The 18,035-nt window shown below is 35.9% G+C and overlaps 1 protein-coding gene across 2 annotated transcripts in view; it reads left to right on the top strand.

Moving 5' to 3' along the window:
* The window catches only part of CNOT2 (CCR4-NOT transcription complex subunit 2), a 91,113-nt gene extending 73,078 nt beyond the window's left edge, over positions 1 to 18,035 (top strand). For both annotated transcript variants that reach the window (XM_065637026.1, XM_065637036.1), the window contains 8 exons: positions 1,976 to 2,100; positions 3,647 to 3,767; positions 3,878 to 4,034; positions 7,604 to 7,665; positions 7,762 to 7,811; positions 8,646 to 8,746; positions 9,309 to 9,453; positions 16,875 to 18,035. In XM_065637026.1, coding sequence (XP_065493098.1) covers positions 1,976 to 2,100; positions 3,647 to 3,767; positions 3,878 to 4,034; positions 7,604 to 7,665; positions 7,762 to 7,811; positions 8,646 to 8,746; positions 9,309 to 9,453; positions 16,875 to 16,961 — 848 coding nt within the window. In that variant the 3' untranslated portion in view covers positions 16,962 to 18,035. The remainder of the gene's footprint in view (positions 1 to 1,975; positions 2,101 to 3,646; positions 3,768 to 3,877; positions 4,035 to 7,603; positions 7,666 to 7,761; positions 7,812 to 8,645; positions 8,747 to 9,308; positions 9,454 to 16,874) is intronic.

Genomic DNA, 18,035 nt, shown 5'->3' with positions numbered 1-18,035 from the left:
ATTATTTGGGTCTGGAAAAAATTCAGTTAAGCTTAGCGTGAAGCACAATATTTTTTTTTTCTTACTGCTTTAGTAGATTTTGTGATGCATGTTGCGTTAGCTATTCTGAAAAGTTGCTGTTGTAAGCTGAAGTTCTTTTTGTGACACTTGTCAAATTTCCAACCAAAAATAACCTAGTGTTTTCTAACTATAAAAAGCTAGTGTTTTTCAGAGATATCCCTGACTTTAACTGGAGAGAAATAATAGATACCGTGTTATCAGGAGCAAGTAGCCTTCTGGATTGGGTGTAACCAGGGCCCTCTGCTTAAGATAGCTGTGAGAAACAGCTGAACAGGTTCAACTCAAATGCTCCTAAGCACAGGGAAATGTCACTTCCCTGAGTAAAGGCACTGAAAATTTACACTGAGAGTGGAGAGCTGATGTGGCTTGTAGTTTACCTGAGACTTGGTCTGTCTGAAAGAGAAGCCATTACATGGAAAGTTGGTACAATGGAGGAAGGAGATCTGCACAAATGCACTTCCAGAACGGAACTGTAGTTCAACATTCAGCAGCACTGCCTCGTAAAAAAAAAAAAATCTGTAATTGCTCCTGTGCTTACAGCATTTCCCCATTTTGGTGCTAGCATAGCTAATTGCACAACTGCGTGGTGAACCAGGAATGGAATTTCTCTGTCTGAAGCATCTTGAGCATCTGCTTAATGCAGGGGATGGGCATGGTGGTAGAAACCATCAAGAAATAGGGGTATGAGATGCACTGGGCACTATCTCCAGCAACAAGAAGTGGAGAGCGCTTTTGGTTGTGGTCAAGTGGGGGTTTGAAATTGAGGTTTGAAGGTTCGAAATTGAGCAGAGGCATACTTTCTTCATGCTTAGCTTATTCAGGCAAATCAGCCTTCAGATAATTTTTTGATAGAATGAGTATATGCAACACAGTTAATTCATTATCAGTTTCATTCATCCACTGGAAGAAATCATAGTAACTCTGGATGAAAAGGCTGAATAGCAAACAAGATGAACTCAGTGTGTTGTTGTTTTTGTGGTTTTTTTTTTTTTTTCTTAAATAAAGGAACTTTGACCTCTAGCTTCAGAATACTAGCAAAAGTCATATATATTGTCAGCTACTGAACTGTTTTAGGTCCTATACATCTATTAAGAATCTTTGCAAAATAGGCCCTAGACTACTTCTGTCTTCCTCTAGTGCAGTGTTGTTTGCAACCAAATCACTGTATTCTCTGTCTCTCCGCAAAGAACATTTGCCCTTGGGTGCATGGTGTGGAGGCTCTTTGGTTTTTTGTGTTTGGTTGGTTTTGTTTTTAACTGGCATTAAAAGATGCTTTTCAGTAGTCAGAATCCATGTTCCAATGTGACTGGCCTACTTTTTTAAAATTAGGGTCAGAGCACTGAGAGTTGCAGGCTAAATGCTTTCAGTTTTCATACTGAAAGTAGAAGTCGTTCTTATGTCACAGGCAAGTATTTCATTGGTGGTATTTCATGTTCTGTCGCAAGTTAGCTCAGCATCCTGTAAGAATATGTTCTTCTAAAGAGGTTATGCTAAGAAATTCTTCATGGAATTAGGGGATAGAGGAAAAATGTATTATCATATTAAAAGCAGTACATCCTTCCTTCATCAGTGGATTTCCTTTAAGACTGCTTTAGTAGTGCCTGTAAAGATTATTTAGATGTGCAAACCAGGTGCTGTTCCTGGTAAAAGGACTGGGCTTCATTCTTAAAGAAGTGGATGTGTCTATGAATTTAACCCAGAGTGTTTCTCAGCTCACACTTAAATAAGAGGCTTTAGTCTAATGTGTGCGATGTTTTAAATGAATATGCTTTGTTTTGGTTTACCTGTTTTTTTGAAAGTTGTTTCTGCTGTACACCTTGCCCATAATGAAAATTGACAGTAAGCAAGTTCAACAGCAGAAAATTCTTTATTTAGCAGTCATTTAGTGTTATTCCTGCTTTCTTTTTGGTGATAGTTGGAATGGTAACAAAACCAGCAAGTGAGCAGTCCCAGGACTTTTCAATACACAACGAAGATTTTCCAGCATTACCAGGCTCCAGCTACAAAGACCCAACATCGAGTAATGATGACAATAAATCTGTAAGCAAACCTTTAAATCTTCTTTTATTTGGAATGTTCATACTTCTTTTGATGAATATATTTTAAAATGGGCAGTCACTAGATTTATAATATAAGATTTTCAAATTTGCCCCTCTAATGAGAAATTTTACATAAGCAACATTTCAAATATAAATATGTAAATTGAATTTCTCAGGAAGGCTTTTGGTCCCAATGGTCACTGCAACCTTGCTTTCTTACTTTCCTATAGCTTGTGGATCCTTTTGTTCTGGGGAGAGGGGTCAGGGAGGAACTTATAGGAACACCTCAAAATGTATTTTTGAGATACATATTTTTCTAGTTTTTCAGTTCATAATTTCTTTTTCTACCAATTCTAGCTCATTTTTTGCTGTTGGTGCCTCTCAGCAGTAGTAGTAATTTACACATTATAACATCTTACTTCAAAGCTGTCAAATCCATTAAAAGTTAGGTGGTACAATATCACTTCAAGGTAAAATTGTTGATGGGGAAATGAAATCACAGGGAACAAACTATTTTAATAGAGACTATTGCATTCATGGTTATGTTGTAGACTTGTGAGATACATTGTATCTCAAATATTATTGTAATTATCATGCGTTAGATATAGGGCTTAGATCATAAAATTTATGGGGTTTTTTTTCATTGTTTAGTCTGAAAGATTTGCAATAAAAATTGCTTTTTTATTACAAATGAAAGGTGAATAAAATTTAGATGGCAGAGGATGGTTTTCTATAGTATTTGACAAAATGTTCTAGTTTCTGATTGTTTTATTACTTATGATTGCACAGAATATGTCAATCAGGGTGACATAAATGCTGATGAGTAGATAGTAGATGTGACTACAAACTCATGTCAAAACTGAAAAATGCAACTGTTCAAAAAAGAGCTAAGAGGAACCCTAGCCCCCAAATGTTGTGGCCATGTTTATCGTGTGGAAAATGTTCTGATACAGTTAGTGTTGAATACGTTAAGGAAGGAGGGAGTAAATGTGATCATATTGTGTTACTGCAGACTTGTTTTGAAGAACAATAAAGAGTAAGAAATCATAGTTATGTAATATATCTTTTGTCAGTAAATGGGCTCCTGGAGTGCAATCACAGTTTTCTTGCCAGACATAGTGTTTACATCTCTTTCCTGATAGTTGCGAATGTGCCAACTCTGTATTGCTTGCACCTGAAATTGCCTTGAGTTATTATCTGTTGCTACATCATGGAGTGTTATGCAGGAGCAAGACTGTACGGGGAAATATATATGATGTGATGAATCCAAAATATCCTCTAGTCACAGGCACTTGGGATATCCATTGTGTATTCAAACACAAGGTGTAAAACATTTTCTTACCCTTTTAGACTGCAAGCTGTAGGCTCATTAGTAGCTCTTACTGTAAGACAGGTATACTTTAGGAAGTGGTAAATATTACACAAGGTTTGGCAGCGAACTCAAAAGCTTCAGCTTGGTTCCATTTTAGTGCTGAAATATATGGGCAACAGGTTTTTCCATTTTGGTTTGTTTCCATCATACTAACTCTGCAAATTATTTTTAATAGAATTTGAGTACATCAGGCAAAACATCATCCAGCACAGATGGGCCCAAGTTTCCTGGAGACAAAAGTTCAACTACGCAAAACAACAACCAGCAGAAAAAAGGGATCCAGGTGTTACCTGACGGTATGTGTCATTCCACTTCTTCTTTAGAAGTATTGACAGTCATTTGGATCATCTTGTTGACTTCCTCCACTTCGTGAAAGGAGAAAACTTAATGTGTTCTTTTTGCTCAGGTCGGGTTACCAACATTCCTCAAGGGATGGTGACGGACCAGTTTGGAATGATTGGCTTGTTAACATTCATCAGGGCAGCAGAGACAGATCCAGGAATGGTACATCTTGCATTAGGAAGCGATTTAACAACACTAGGTCTCAATCTCAACTCTCCAGAGTAAGTTTTTGGTTTTAAGTACTATCTTCCATTTTGGTTTGATTACACTGTCATTCATAACAGGCTCACTTAGCTCACACAACTATCAAACCCACAAGATATTCTGCTGAATAAAATTTGAAAATATGAGAGTAAAATACTATTTTCATAAACACGAGAATTGTGCTTCCGGGAATGCTGAGGTCTTTGTATATGAACTTCCAATAAACCTAGTAGCTTTGCTTATTCTCCTAGCTTCTTTAGTTTCTTCAAGGAATTGACAGTGTATTGTTAATAAATTTCATGTATATGTTATTTTTCAAATAATAATATTCCTTGAGAATATCTACACTTCATTCTTAGCGATTTGGGGGGTAAATTCAATTTATATTAGTGTAATAATGAACAGAACATCTGCAGTGTTACCCTGCACCACAGATTAATTTAAATGAAAATGTAGTTTTATATTTAACTTCTAGTCATTCAGTTCACCTAACTAGGCTTCCTGTGGTGATAGCGAGGAGAAAAGCAGTTAGTGACTGCACTGTTGGTAAGATAAGTATTTAAGAGAGGTGAGATAAATCACCAGCCCAGGGTACCTCTCTTTTTCTGCTAGTTACAAAAGGAACCTAAACCAGTTTGGACAAAAACACTTATCTTCTAGGTGACTGTGATTGTGAGAGAAATTTAGTTTCTTATACTCTTGACTTTCGGCTGACAATCTCCCATCATTTTGTTTCAGCAGAGATTTACATAGTGTTAGCTTTATTGACAGTAGTTTATGCATTTTAAGGTTTGCACATAATGTGTTAACACAACAAAGACCAAACAGTGTACACATGCACAGTTTCCATGTTTCACAAATTTATATGGACCTGCACTCTGAATGTGTGCGTTCAGGAGGATTAATGTATGGGGATATCAAGGTGAGAGGGAAAGCATAGGAAAAATGGCCCCTGATTTTTCTCTCTTAAAATTATTTGCAGTAATTTATTAATTTCTTTCTAGAGGTGTAACTTTTTAGAAATTGCCACTTCCAGAAATTCTTTCTGTAGAGCTTATATCAAAAGTTAGTTAAATTCTTATGCCATTGGCAGTTCTAAAAATATTTCAAAACAATCGTCCAAAGTCAATTGTCTGTAGTTATTTGCAGAATGTGTTACATTAATATAGATCTTCTTAAATAATTTGCTGTTCTCAGTATGGATTGCTCAAAATTAATTTGAGGCTTCTCAGCTGAAATGAGCCTTTGCTCATTGAAATAATTTCAAGTACATCTGTAGCTGAATTCTTGAGTCGTTCCTAGACACAGGTGAAGTCTGGTTGTGTTGTTTGGTTCTACAGCGACTTTGTCTAGGTGGAGGCATGCTGAACAGTAGTAGTGATACTACTTTTGGTGGTACTATTTCCTATTTTGTTCAATATTATTCATTAGTTTTAATGACTAACATAAAGCTTAAGCTTAACACACTTATTGGAAAGTCTACATATTAATAAAAGCTCATAGCTTTACGTAGTACTTCAGTGCAAAAAAATACTGAACATCCTTTGATGCTGCGATGACTGGTAGCTGTGTTGTGCAGCTCCTGAAATCCTAAATCATTAGTGTGTGTTTGTACCTGAACAGTACATACAGCTGGCATTCTGCTGCTTTTCCTTAGCAGCAATGCTGCAAATAGCTGAGTTTTTAACATTTTCAGCATTTAATTACTGTATATAGAGTGTTCAGGGTCTTGGATGGAGGGAGATAGTGTTAATATTTAATCCAGACAGTTCTGTATCATAAAACTGGTTTTATTTTATTCTCCAGAAAAGCTTTCCAAACAGCCTGTGCCATCCTCAGTGTCTGGCCTGCCATCTTGCCTTATGTTAATCATACTTTGCTTGCTTTATGGATTGTCATTTGAAAAAGTAAACGCATTTCACGTGTGAAAAGCTGAAATTTTCTGCCTTGTGAGGTGCTCCTGATGGTACAAATGCCTGTCTGCCTTAAACACTTAGCGCAAAAAATGTACTTTTAGAAAAAGAAGTTTAGAATTCTGTATATATCTCTAATGGCTTGAATTAACCCTTCTAACTCCTGGTTTTATATAGATTTTCTGTGCAGGTAGGCTAAGATTTATTTCAGTTGTCAATGATGATGTATTGCTTGTACAGTCCTTTATTTATTTGTTACGAGGTATGCTTTTAATTCCTTAAGATAACTTAGAATTCTGCATAAACAAAAATGAAAGAAATGGCATTGCTTCGTTTAATTCTTTAGAGATTACGTAGCTGTTTGTTCATGTTCCGAAGCTTTCTGAAGTATTCATCAAAGAGGCTGTAGGCCATCCAATACCTCCTTGAAAAAATATTAAATTAGTAGGCTTTTATTTGTATCATAGAGTGAACGCTGCACAAACTCTTTAGTTTTTATTGCATACAGAGGTACAGTCTGAGTCTATAAAGTCCTGCATTCTTTGCCCTCAGAAACCAAACCTCCAGGGCATGCGTGAGGGGATGAAGTTGCAGGACACTCCTCTTCTTGGGGCAACACCTGTCCATGCTTTCAGTAGAAGCAAAATGGGTTTGTTATTTTCAACATCTGCAGATTTTGCCACTAGAATATTCCTTCAGACTCTGAAGCATAAGTTTTTGCTAACAGTAAGATCAGTTTGCCCATAGTAAGATTGACACCCCTTGGTCAGGGTAGTTTTTGGCTCAGCTGGGAGTTGGTTGTGTTCAGGTGATTTGGTAGGTTTCAGATTTTTTTTTTTTTTTTTTTTTAACAAGTATAGTAGTTATTAGGACTTTGACAGGAAGGAAGCAAAAATACCATCCTCAATTTTCATTTACAAAACTTGCCATAATAACATGCTATCATGGATAATTAAAAGCAGGCTGTAGCTACCTTCCAAAAGTACATTTTTCTGCATCCTTTTTTCCACTTCTTTACATGTTAATAAGAAAACTCATTCCTCAGTACATCAGTCATTATAGTAGATTTGGAAGGTTCATCATTTTCTCTTTGTTAAACTAATGGCTCATTTTTTTTAATATTATGTTAGCAAAATCTGTATGGAAGAAAAATATTAAATTGTAATAAACTTATGTTCATGTTATGCTGGGATTCAATTTTTTTGTTGTCACTGGAATTTAGAAGAAGAGTAAAATCTTTACTGATTCATTTAAAAAAAAGAAATCATCTGCAAGTATAAGCTTTTCTTCCCCTTTTAAATCATAGAGAAATAAGTTGGAACCCACCATGCTTGTGGCAGCTGTTCCTAAGAGAATTGAAACCCTGTGTAAAATTGGATCCCAAAAAGGGTTGGGATCTCTGGCATCACAGTTAAAGGAAATTTTAGCCATGTAGATTCCCATGCAGTTTAAATGCAATCTTATTCCACATATTAAAAAGAAAATTAATAAATGTAACTATTTTAGGAAAGTGGACTGGAAATTTCCTTTTCTCCTTCCTTCTCAGCCCAGGTAGTGATTTTGGTTGTGTGGTGTGGTTTTTAGCTTTGCAAGGTTGGTTGTAGGGATTTTTTGTTTGATTGGTTTGGGGTTTATTTTTAATTTTGAGAAATTGTGCTCTTCATTTTCTTCAGAAATCTTTATCCCAAATTTGCATCACCCTGGGCATCATCGCCTTGTCGACCTCAAGACATAGGTAAGAGAGAAATAACTATTCAATTCAATATTAATATTTACAAATTATATTAATTTACATGTCTTAATAGTTGCATCAATTCCGATTCTTTTTTAGACTTCCATGTTCCATCTGAATACTTAACTAACATTCACATTAGGGATAAGGTAAGTACGTGTGTGTGCTTATTTTTTTGTTTATTTATTACCAGTAATTTTCTGGATTTTCTTTCAGATGGGTAATGCTCAAGATCAGTGCATTTTAATGGATGTCCTCAGCCTTTTTAGGAACAGTGATGCATTAACCAGCTAATTGGACATATCAGGCATTCATTCTACCTTAGAAAAAGAAAGGGAAGACAAAACTGAGAGTGGGCATGGTTAGCGAAAGAACTCGTGTTTTTAAGAGTATACCTCTGTGCAAAGCAGAAGTTTGTTGTAATCCATATACTGTAATATTCAAAGGCCATATTGAGATATTTCTTCTTGAGATAAGCTCAGAATTGTGATTCAAGATTTTATCATATTTATCTGTTGCTTTCCATATCTACATGAATAGGGATTTTTTTCTTAGATGTATTTTCTTTCAACTATTGTAATTCCATAAGAGGGATCACTGAGAAATGTTGTAAGAAGTTGTAGTAGTGTTACTTTAAATAGAGTGTGAAGTGAGCAAATACATGTAAATGTTTTGGTTTGTTTTTAATTTAAAAAAAAATAGATGAGGATACACACAGGTGCAGGGAGAAAACTCCGTCTTGCTGATTCATTACTTCTGTTTATTTTTGTGTTGTATCTTTTAAGTTGGAAGGGTTAACTAAAGCGAAGAAAAATGATTGTTTCAATAATTATTAGGCTTGTTATGTTAGAATATCATTTGCAACACATTTAGGATGGAAGCACGTTCTGGATGTATCCTTGTGTTATTTAAGTGGGATAGTATGTCTTAAAACAGTTATCTGTTGTGATTTTTTCATCCTCATTTTCTTCAATCTTTTGCAGCTGGCTGCAATAAAACTTGGCCGATATGGAGAAGATCTCCTGTTTTATCTCTATTACATGAATGGAGGAGATGTATTACAGCTATTAGCAGCAGTAGAGCTGTACGTTCAAACTATTTTGTCAGTCTTATGTGATTTAATCTATTGCAGTAATGAAGTAGTAGATGTAAAAAAAAAAAAAAATAGACACTGAAAACAGTAGCTTAACCAATGCAAAGCTGGAAACCTTTTTTTTTTTTTAAATACCTCCTCCAACCTTGGTTCCATTTTGTACTTTTTTTTTTTTATTCATATAGCAGAAATCAAAAGTCTTTCTCATAAATTTCATGTTATTAAGAAGCACTGTGATAAAGTGGCAAGTGCCAGTGGTAATTAAACATCTAACTTACCTATCTTCAACAAAATGAAAAACAGTAAATAATCATAAAAAGAATTTGTTGTTTAAACCTACCAGACATCTTAAGGTTTCATATGTGATTAGTTTGAAGTGTAATAATTGTATGGAAGAGGTATGAGATCGTAGATATAATGATGTCTTAGAAACTGGTTTTGGTTTCGAATGCATTGTGTAGTTTTGATCGCAGCCCTTAAAATTGTAATTTATGAAGTCAAGTTCAGAGAACTAATACTCAAAATTCTTTTTCCTTCCTATTAAAAATGAAAGATTTAACCGGGATTGGAGATACCACAAAGAAGAACGAGTATGGATCACCAGGGCACCCGGCATGGAGCCAACGATGAAAACCAATACGTACGAGAGGGGAACATATTACTTCTTTGACTGTCTTAACTGGAGGAAAGTAGCTAAGGTATCTCTTTTCTCTTGTGCAGATTTTTTAAGTCTGTCAACCATGTATTTTTAACAGAGCAAAAGTAAAACCCCACCTCCTCCCAAAAATCTCAAATTTTTTAACCTCCTGTCGTGTAAGTTCATGATTTTAATTTCTGATGTCTGAGGAAACAGAGATTCCCTAAAACACTGGCTTGTCTGTGGAAAAGGGGAAGATGTCTCTCGATTTGCTGTGTTCTTTGAGAGGTACAAGGACATAGAATTCAGGAGTTTTGTTTAGATTGAAAGCTTTTTCAAGTACGGAATTATAGAATAGAAAGCGTTATTTGGCACTTTAGGAATTGTGTTTGCAGATATTGTTTTGCTTTAGAAAATTCAGTAGGGAGCTACCACTTCTCATTTTGGAACTAAAAATAGGTATGGAGGAATGTTTTTTGGATGGTAGGGTTGTATTTGTTTGGGGGGGAGGATTGTGTTTCATTCTGGGTCTGTTTTTTTTCCAGATAATGTCTCTCCTTAAGCATACTGCAGGACTTTTGTGCTCTGTTGTTTGAACATCAGAGTGCTTTGAAATAATCACTTCTTTTAGGGTACAGGCATATTTTCATGGTGCTTGTTTTCTGTATTCTAGACCAAGAGGCATTAAATCTGAAAGCTGTGGTCTTCTCGCTTCCCATTTCTTATCATCTATTTGTTCCTTTCTGTCCATGAATACTGTCAGTAATATTCACTCTCGTTAGCTAAAGAAATTAATAGAATCATGTTTCATTTTCTCCACCTTCCCCTAAAGATAATTAATTTTCCGTTTCTTCCAACTTTTAAGATATCCAACTTCCAGTTCAAGCTTTTGACATCATCTTGTACAATGCCTTTGCCTTCCTGGGTCCTGATTTCTGTGATTTCTCTCCTCCACTAAAGCAAAGATTTTTCTAACACAGATGTGTGCCAAAACACTATTTGAGAAATCAGGAGTGCCAACATTCACTAACCTGGCAAGAGGTGTGCTCTTGTGAAAATAGCCTGCCCTAAAAGGTGATGCATTCAGCTTCAACTGGAGCTGAAGAAGGAAACTTTGGCAATATATATACAACTATCACACCTACCTAGAGTCTGCTTGAGTTGAACAGTTTGTCAAGAATCTCATTCCCCGCTTCAGTTTGGTTATATGAGATTTTATGGATGTGGCATGATTTGACTTCAAATTTTAACTGACATGTTGGATTTATCCATGAAAGAGCAAACATAAAACTTCCATGTCAGACCTTGTGTAGATACAGTATCACACTCTTGCTTTTATCTAAAAACCACTCAGATCAGACCAGATTAATCTTGAAGCCTTGAACTCAACAGATACAATTCCAGCATGTTGGAACTATGTTTTGTGGTTCCACATGCTTAGGTATTTCATTTAAACAGAAATCTTCTCACCTGGAGCCTAACTTAAGAATTGTTTACTGAAAAGGCATTTCATTTCCGTGAGGAGGTTGCATTTATGCACTTGGAGATAATGAGATTTTGCATTAAATATTTACATGTCTGTTGATGTGTTTTTAAACATCAGCTTTAAATTAAAGGGAATGGAGTTCAGTGTTCTCCCTCTATTAAATGCATTACATTTCTTCCTAGCCAGTGGATTGAAGTTTGCCATCATCTAGAGATTAACTAGATATGATACTCTTTTTTTTTTCTTCCCCTCTCCCTCCCAGTAAACTTGCTAAATCTGTGCAAGCTCCCCTCAGAAATCAATATTTTAGTTGCCCAAAGTGATACGGGAGGCTCTTCAGTCCACTTACATGCATGACTTGTTGCCTCTGCTGTCTTTCCTGCGACTGGAAGAAAACCAGGATTTGGTAACTGAAGGTTTTAGTGACAAGCCCTACTTGCATGGTTTTTCAAATGTGCAAGGTAGTGCCAGAACTTTTAAATAAAAGTGTCACTCTACTCAAAGGAAAACCCAACCAAAAGGAAAGTTTTAGTTTCTACTTGAATTATTTATTTGCTGCTTAGTATACTTTCTTAGGTTTCCCAAGACGCTCTTTAAAGCTATTTTATTATTGTGTAGGATCATTACAGGGGAAGTAATTACCTTTTGAAAGGGTAGATTTCTTCTTTGTAATTAACTGAATATGTTCCATTTATTTATGAGCAATAAGAGCCTCATGTACTTCATATATCAGTGGAACCGAGTTTTTACCCTATGTGGAAATACAATATTTCTTTTACTAGGAGGAAGTGGTGCCCATTCTATAAGGAGAGTAACCTCTTTAGTGTCTCTTTCTACCTGTAGTAAATGTATGAAGCTGCTACTTGGTGATAAACATTAGTTTTGAAGACCGTATTTTCTCTGTTAGGAGTCCTGAGTGCTGCCCTGAAATTCAGCATCCAGTGCTCGCATGGTTAATTAGCACACTACATCTTTCCTCTTTTAAAAAACAGAGCTGGCTTCATCTGCTAGGCATTCCTGGAGATACTGCAGTGAAAGAGAGATACAAATCGCTCCTGTTGGTAGCTAGCAAGGAGAGGGATAGTATTCTAAAGTTTTGCATCTGCAGTGGTAAGCTAACAAGGAACATGATTTCCCCCCCTCCCTTTGTCCATAGGAAGAGATAATATCTTTTCTGTTAGACCTGTGTATTTCTTAAGGTAAAAATTTGAACTGGAATATCATTTTGAAATCTTTACTTAATTTTAGTTTGGTGCAAAATACAGCAGGCAAGTGAGTATTGATCACAGGAAGCTAGAGAAGTATTTGGAGAAAAAATGCTATTTCTAGCACTTGCTAGAAATAATTTTTTTGTCATTTCTGTCTATGATAAGTAAGTAAAAACCTAGCTATATGTCAGGTGTGATCTTGGCATTGTATGGTAATGTTGTTACCTCTGATACAAATTTCTGGAGTTGACGTTTCCTTGGAGGAAGTATAACAGACTTTCCACAACAAGAATGGCACTATTTGATAGCTCCATGTTGCACTGAATGCAAAGAAAAGTATGGCCAAGCAATTTTCTCTTAACAAATACAGAAGTATTAATATTTCAGGAAACTAAAAATATAAGAAGCTGGGGGAAAAAAAGAAAGAATTCCAATAAATCGCAGTCTCTTATTGTAACTGCTACATTATTAGTGAATACTGGGAATATCAGTTCCTTGGAAGGTCACAGTAGTAATTGCTGCTAATTTCATTAGTCCACTTTTGAAGCAGTCAGACAAGGATTGTTTCTGGTAAATTACTATCTCTTATATGTGCAAATTAAATTGTTTTTCAAGGTGCTTTATAAATGTGTCTGTTGCTCTAGTGTATATGCTCAACTGTAGGGCAGCACATATTCTAATGAGTTGTGCTTTGCACACATGGTGCATCATGCATTATGAGCTTGTGTATTTATCGTGCATATTTTAAAATATACTGCATTACGATAGATACAGTGATACATAACTGTTTGCTTTGGATACTATTACTAAATCTTAAGACTAGATTTGTAAAACCATAAGCCAGACATGGTTTAACAGATTTTTTTGGTAGTATCTTAGACTGGTTTTAACAAAGCCTAGTAAAGTAGATGAAAACATTTATTTCAAGAAAACATTAAATAATATGTTTCTCTTTTTGTTTAAGCTGTAGGCTCTAATTTTATATTCCTAATAGATAACAGACCAAAGAAGGAAAGGCAGTAAAATAGCTGAGTAACGAGAATTCCTAAACTGATAGAAAGTAAAATCAAATTAATTCTATGTTAATATGTGGTAGTGAACAGTGAAAATGTATTAATGACAATAAACTTCAAATTCACCTTAAATGCAAAACAAAATGCAGGAAGATGCTGATTACAGATATGTCTGTATATATGGGTTTTCATCCTAGGGCATGTGGAAAGTACAGTATAGTTAAAGATGCTTTGATTTTTTTTTTTTTTTTTTTTTTTTTTCTCACTGAGGATTTGGCTGTATAGTTTGCTGCAATTGAGGAGACAAGAGAGGAAGGGAAGTGGATATGAGACCAAAAATGCCTTCTACAATTGCACATTTAATGAAATCCTGATTTAAGTAGTCTGAAGTAAACTGTTTGGAATTTCTCCTTTGAAAAGTAAGGAGAATTAATCCTGTTTAAGGAACAAGGTTATAAAACCCTTTTACTTTGATTTTGTAGTTATAAAATGTGGAATTCTTTATGGGAGAGAAGGTTAAATTTCCAAGTGTTTATTTGCTTGTAAAGGTTGCTGGCTATATTAAATTACTCCCTATCCTTTTAAGATAATATTAATTGGAATACTCGTATAATTGTTAGAAAGTTAAATTTGTTCTTCTGATAGAGATGTGCCATAGCATTTTAATTCAGCCCCTAATTTAAATTTGGGTCTTTGCGTCCATCTTTATGCCAATATAAATGCTGCTTCTTTGCTGCCATTTGGAATTTTTGAGCTAGCCATGGGATTTCTATTGTCTCCTTTCATGGTCTTAAACAGTCCAGTGTATTTTGTCCTCAGGACACTTCCTGTTCAGCTTTTTGTTTTGTTTTACTCCATTAATGCTATGGATCACCCTAAGCAACTCTTCTGTCTTTAGTATTCTTACCTATTATAGTTTGTACATGTGCAGCCTGATGTAACTTTACCATTAAAATGAGTTTTCAGGATGACACGAGAAGTGATTGCACAGAACAGTTCATTTAGTGTCGCACATGTGCTCTAAGTTGCCACACAGACTTAGTATTCATTATTCTTGCTTAATAAAACATTTAATTTTGAATAATTACTTCCATGTGGAAAATAAAACCGTTTAAGAGATGTTTGTCAGTGGATAAGTGGCATTTTTTTACACTTATATCTGTTTATATTAAAAAAAAATCAATGCTACTGTTCACATCCTAAACCACAGTCGTTCCTGGAATCGAAAGCAAAACCATAACGTATACCTGTAATACAAGTGTGTTTCTATATATAATCTAGAATAAATAATTGCCTTTTAGTTTTCAAAAATACTTGGTCAGCGAGTTCTTTTTTTGGCATTGTCACATGTAACTTCAGGTGTTCTTATGCACTACTGGACACAGGGATGCAAATCAAAAAGGCCATTTAAAGCCTGTTTATTTTAAAAACCGGCGACAGTTTGAACTATCAACTCATCTACTTCTAAAGAAAAATGGGTAGAGAATCACATTCCTTCTTCTTAATGAGGGGCTTCCAGTTTGTGGCTCACAAAGGAGGCTGCTCAAGCTACTGAGAATTTCTTTCGGACACGCTCCCTGCTCACAGCTACTGCTGCCAATACAGGCACACAACCCCCAGAAGTGTGGAAAGCCCTTTTCAGGCTACTGGTATTGTCGTACAGGTTTAAGTAGCCATTTTTGTTAGACAATTTGGAAGGCATTTCAGAGCATTTAGAGGTTCCGGTAACTGATTGGCACTGACCATAGATTGATAGTAAACTGCAGACACCTCCGTGATTACGTGCAAAATGGAAATTTTGAGACCCGTGAATGGGAGAGAAGTTCGAGTGATAATTTTTTCTGTTACAAAATTACTTCAGAATTACGGAACATCCACTCAACCTAAACCAGCCTTTGACACCAAAATACCCGCGTGCATTCGTACACCTTGATCTTGCTTCTGACAAAAGGAGGGAACAAGCGTCTCTTCGGTATCAGTACATGTGTATGGATCTGCACAAGAAGAGAACATCCACCCAGCTGGCATGTTAATTAGGAATGCCAAAAGCAATTGGCTTGTATATGTAGCTTAAAAGAGCGCAAACAAAAAACAACCCACCACCAAAAAACCCACCCAACCAACCAGCAAAACCCTGTGGTTGGAGCAGAGAGCCAGGAACCAGAAGTGAAGCAGATGTGCAACACTTTGGTGCAGATGGTTGTAACCTCACATGGGTTTTGCTGGGATTTTCCAGGTCTAGGGACAGTATTCTCTGGGGAATGAGGGCTTAGTGAATTCTTAGTGTTTCCCCCTAGTTTGTTTCCTTACCACAGTGAATGTTCTTTCTATGCTAGATGGACCTTGTTTTGCCTTAAAGAAGATGGGTCTGAGAGTTGGATTTCCTAGGTTTTATTTCTGGTCTTGCATTGACTTGGTCTTTAATTTAGTTTGTCTGCCTGTAAAAACAGAAGTATTACACTATTTAATCACTTCAGGGAGCGTTCTAAAATAAGCTATTCACTACTCTTAGTGTTTTCATCCGTATATAAAAATAGCGAGATAGGTTTGCCCTGCAGATACAGATAGTGTTCTGCTGAGGTTCTCCACTGAATTAGGCAAAATAAATTACTGTGCCTGTCCAAAGTAGCTATTGGTGAATTACCACGAAGCACCCTTAAAGAACAATTCTGAAACTTCTGCTTACTCTGTTTCTTGAATGAAGATAAAATAGGGATGAGTCACAGCTAAACTGCTGAAAGGATCTGAAAAATATAAGATTTAAGTAAGTCCTTGTACATTTTTGCATGAAGGAAGTAACAAGCACCACATGTCAAAGTGCACTAATTAGGGTTGTGTGCGCAGATTAAGGTCATGGGGAAGGAAGCTGCTTTTTTCACTATAATGATAATTTAGACATCAAGGGTGGTAACACTGTTTTGTAGTAGCTAATGCAGTCAGAATAAGAATTACACAAGATCACTGAAATGTCTTACAATTACTGAAACCAGACTCCCAGACAAAAGCCAGGTGATTGTGCCAGTGAGACAATAAAGTTGTTTATTTATGAACCAGTAGCTTGTGTGGCATCTGAGTACATGGGCAACGATTTTTATGCCATGTGGCTGTTTATAAAACACTGAGAGAATTTCTCATGAAAGATGTTGGTGAAGTGTGACATAGGAGCAAGGAGCTCAGGAGGTGCAGGAGGGTTGGGTGAGTCTGAAGTTTCCATCTGAGTATGAAATGTGGTGGAATATTTTGTTAAATTCTGACTTATGTACGTTTCAGTACTTTGTCTCTAGCATTTTAGATGGTGTTCCCCAGTTTTGTACTAAGAGAAACCTAGCTAGTTTAACTTAAAATTGGGCCTGGAGGTATGCCATGAAATATCCCAGAACTTCAGGTCATCCAAATAAGTCTTTGCATGTCTGATGTGTTGAAAGATACAAGCTTTTATTCAGCATTCAGCTCATGCCATGACTGTGTGTTTGTTTTGTGTGTGTGCATGTATAAAGTTGTTTAAAATCGTAATTAGGGTTCTAAGAGTAATGTAGAATTTAAAAGAATAGAAGAACTTAGATGATGCAGGTATAATAGCTTAGGATATTTACTTTTTTCTACTTAACATATATAATGCCAGAAAGTGAAATCATGTGTTTCTGCCTTAAGTTAGGACTCGATCTTTTCTGCATTTGTGCTTTTCAAGTATGACTGGTAGAAAGACCAGTTCTCAACAGATAAATGATATGTTGTTTTATTTGGCTTTTTCTCTTTTTTTCTATTTTAATTGTAGGAGTTCCATCTGGAATATGACAAACTAGAAGAAAGGCCTCATCTGCCATCAACCTTCAACTACAACCCTGCTCAGCAAGCCTTCTAAAGACTTCCCTTTTCTTGGGGTATGGCTGTCTCAGCACAATACTCAACATAACTGCAGAACTGATGTGGCTCAGGCATCCTGGTTTTAATTCCTTGAGGATCTGGCAATTGGCTCATGCGAAGGGTCACCATTTGAGGTCCTGCCTTACTAATTATGTGCTGCCCAACAACTAAATTTGTAATTGTTTTTCTTTAGTTTGAGCAGGGTCTGAATTTTTGTTTCTGTTTTATTTTTTTGCCAGCAGACAAGCTTGGGTCTGTAAAGACAAGCGAGTACACTGACAAAAGTTTACCACTTAGTTTTCCAAAATGTAAAAACAAAAAAAAAGAAAAAAAGACAAAAAAAAAGATAAAAAATTAGACAACAAAATTTGCATTGTTCATTGTAGCACTATTGGTAATAAAAAATGTTTGTGCATTTTTATGTGAAGATCCTTCTCGTATTTCATTTGGAAAGATGAGCAAGGTTTGCTTCCTTCATTTTACTTCCCCTCTGTTTTTGAAAGGCAGTTTTCGCCAAGCTTAATGCAAGAATATCTGACTGTTTAGAAGAAAGATATTGCCACAGTCTCTGGTTAGTTTCCAGAGTTGTGTATTACTGAGCTTCATCTTTCCAGAATGAGCAAAACACTGTCCAGTCTTTGTTACGATTTTGTAATAAATGTGTACATTTTTTTTAAATTTTTGGACATCACATGAATAAAGGTATGTATGTACGAATGTGTATATATTATATATATGACATCTATTTTGGAAAATGTTTGCCCTGCTGTACCTCATTTTTAGGAGGTGTGCATGGATGCAATATATGAAAACGGGACATTCTGGAACTGCTGGTCAGGGGACTTCTTTGTCGCCCTGTGCACTAAAGGGCCAGATTTTCAGCAGCCAAGGACATCCATACCCAAGTGAATGTGATGGGACTTAAAGAAGTGAACTGAGACAATTCACTCTGGCTGTTTGAACAGCAGCGTTTCATAGGAAGAGAAAAAAAAAAAAAAAATCAATCTTGTATTTTCTGACCACATAAAGGCTTCTTCTCTTTGTAATAAAGTAGAAAAGCTCTCCTCACTGC

Source organism: Caloenas nicobarica, chromosome 1, assembly GCF_036013445.1.
Source record: "Caloenas nicobarica isolate bCalNic1 chromosome 1, bCalNic1.hap1, whole genome shotgun sequence".
Taxonomy (NCBI): Eukaryota; Metazoa; Chordata; class Aves; order Columbiformes; family Columbidae; genus Caloenas; species Caloenas nicobarica.
This window is presented reverse-complemented; position numbering and strand designations above follow the sequence as displayed.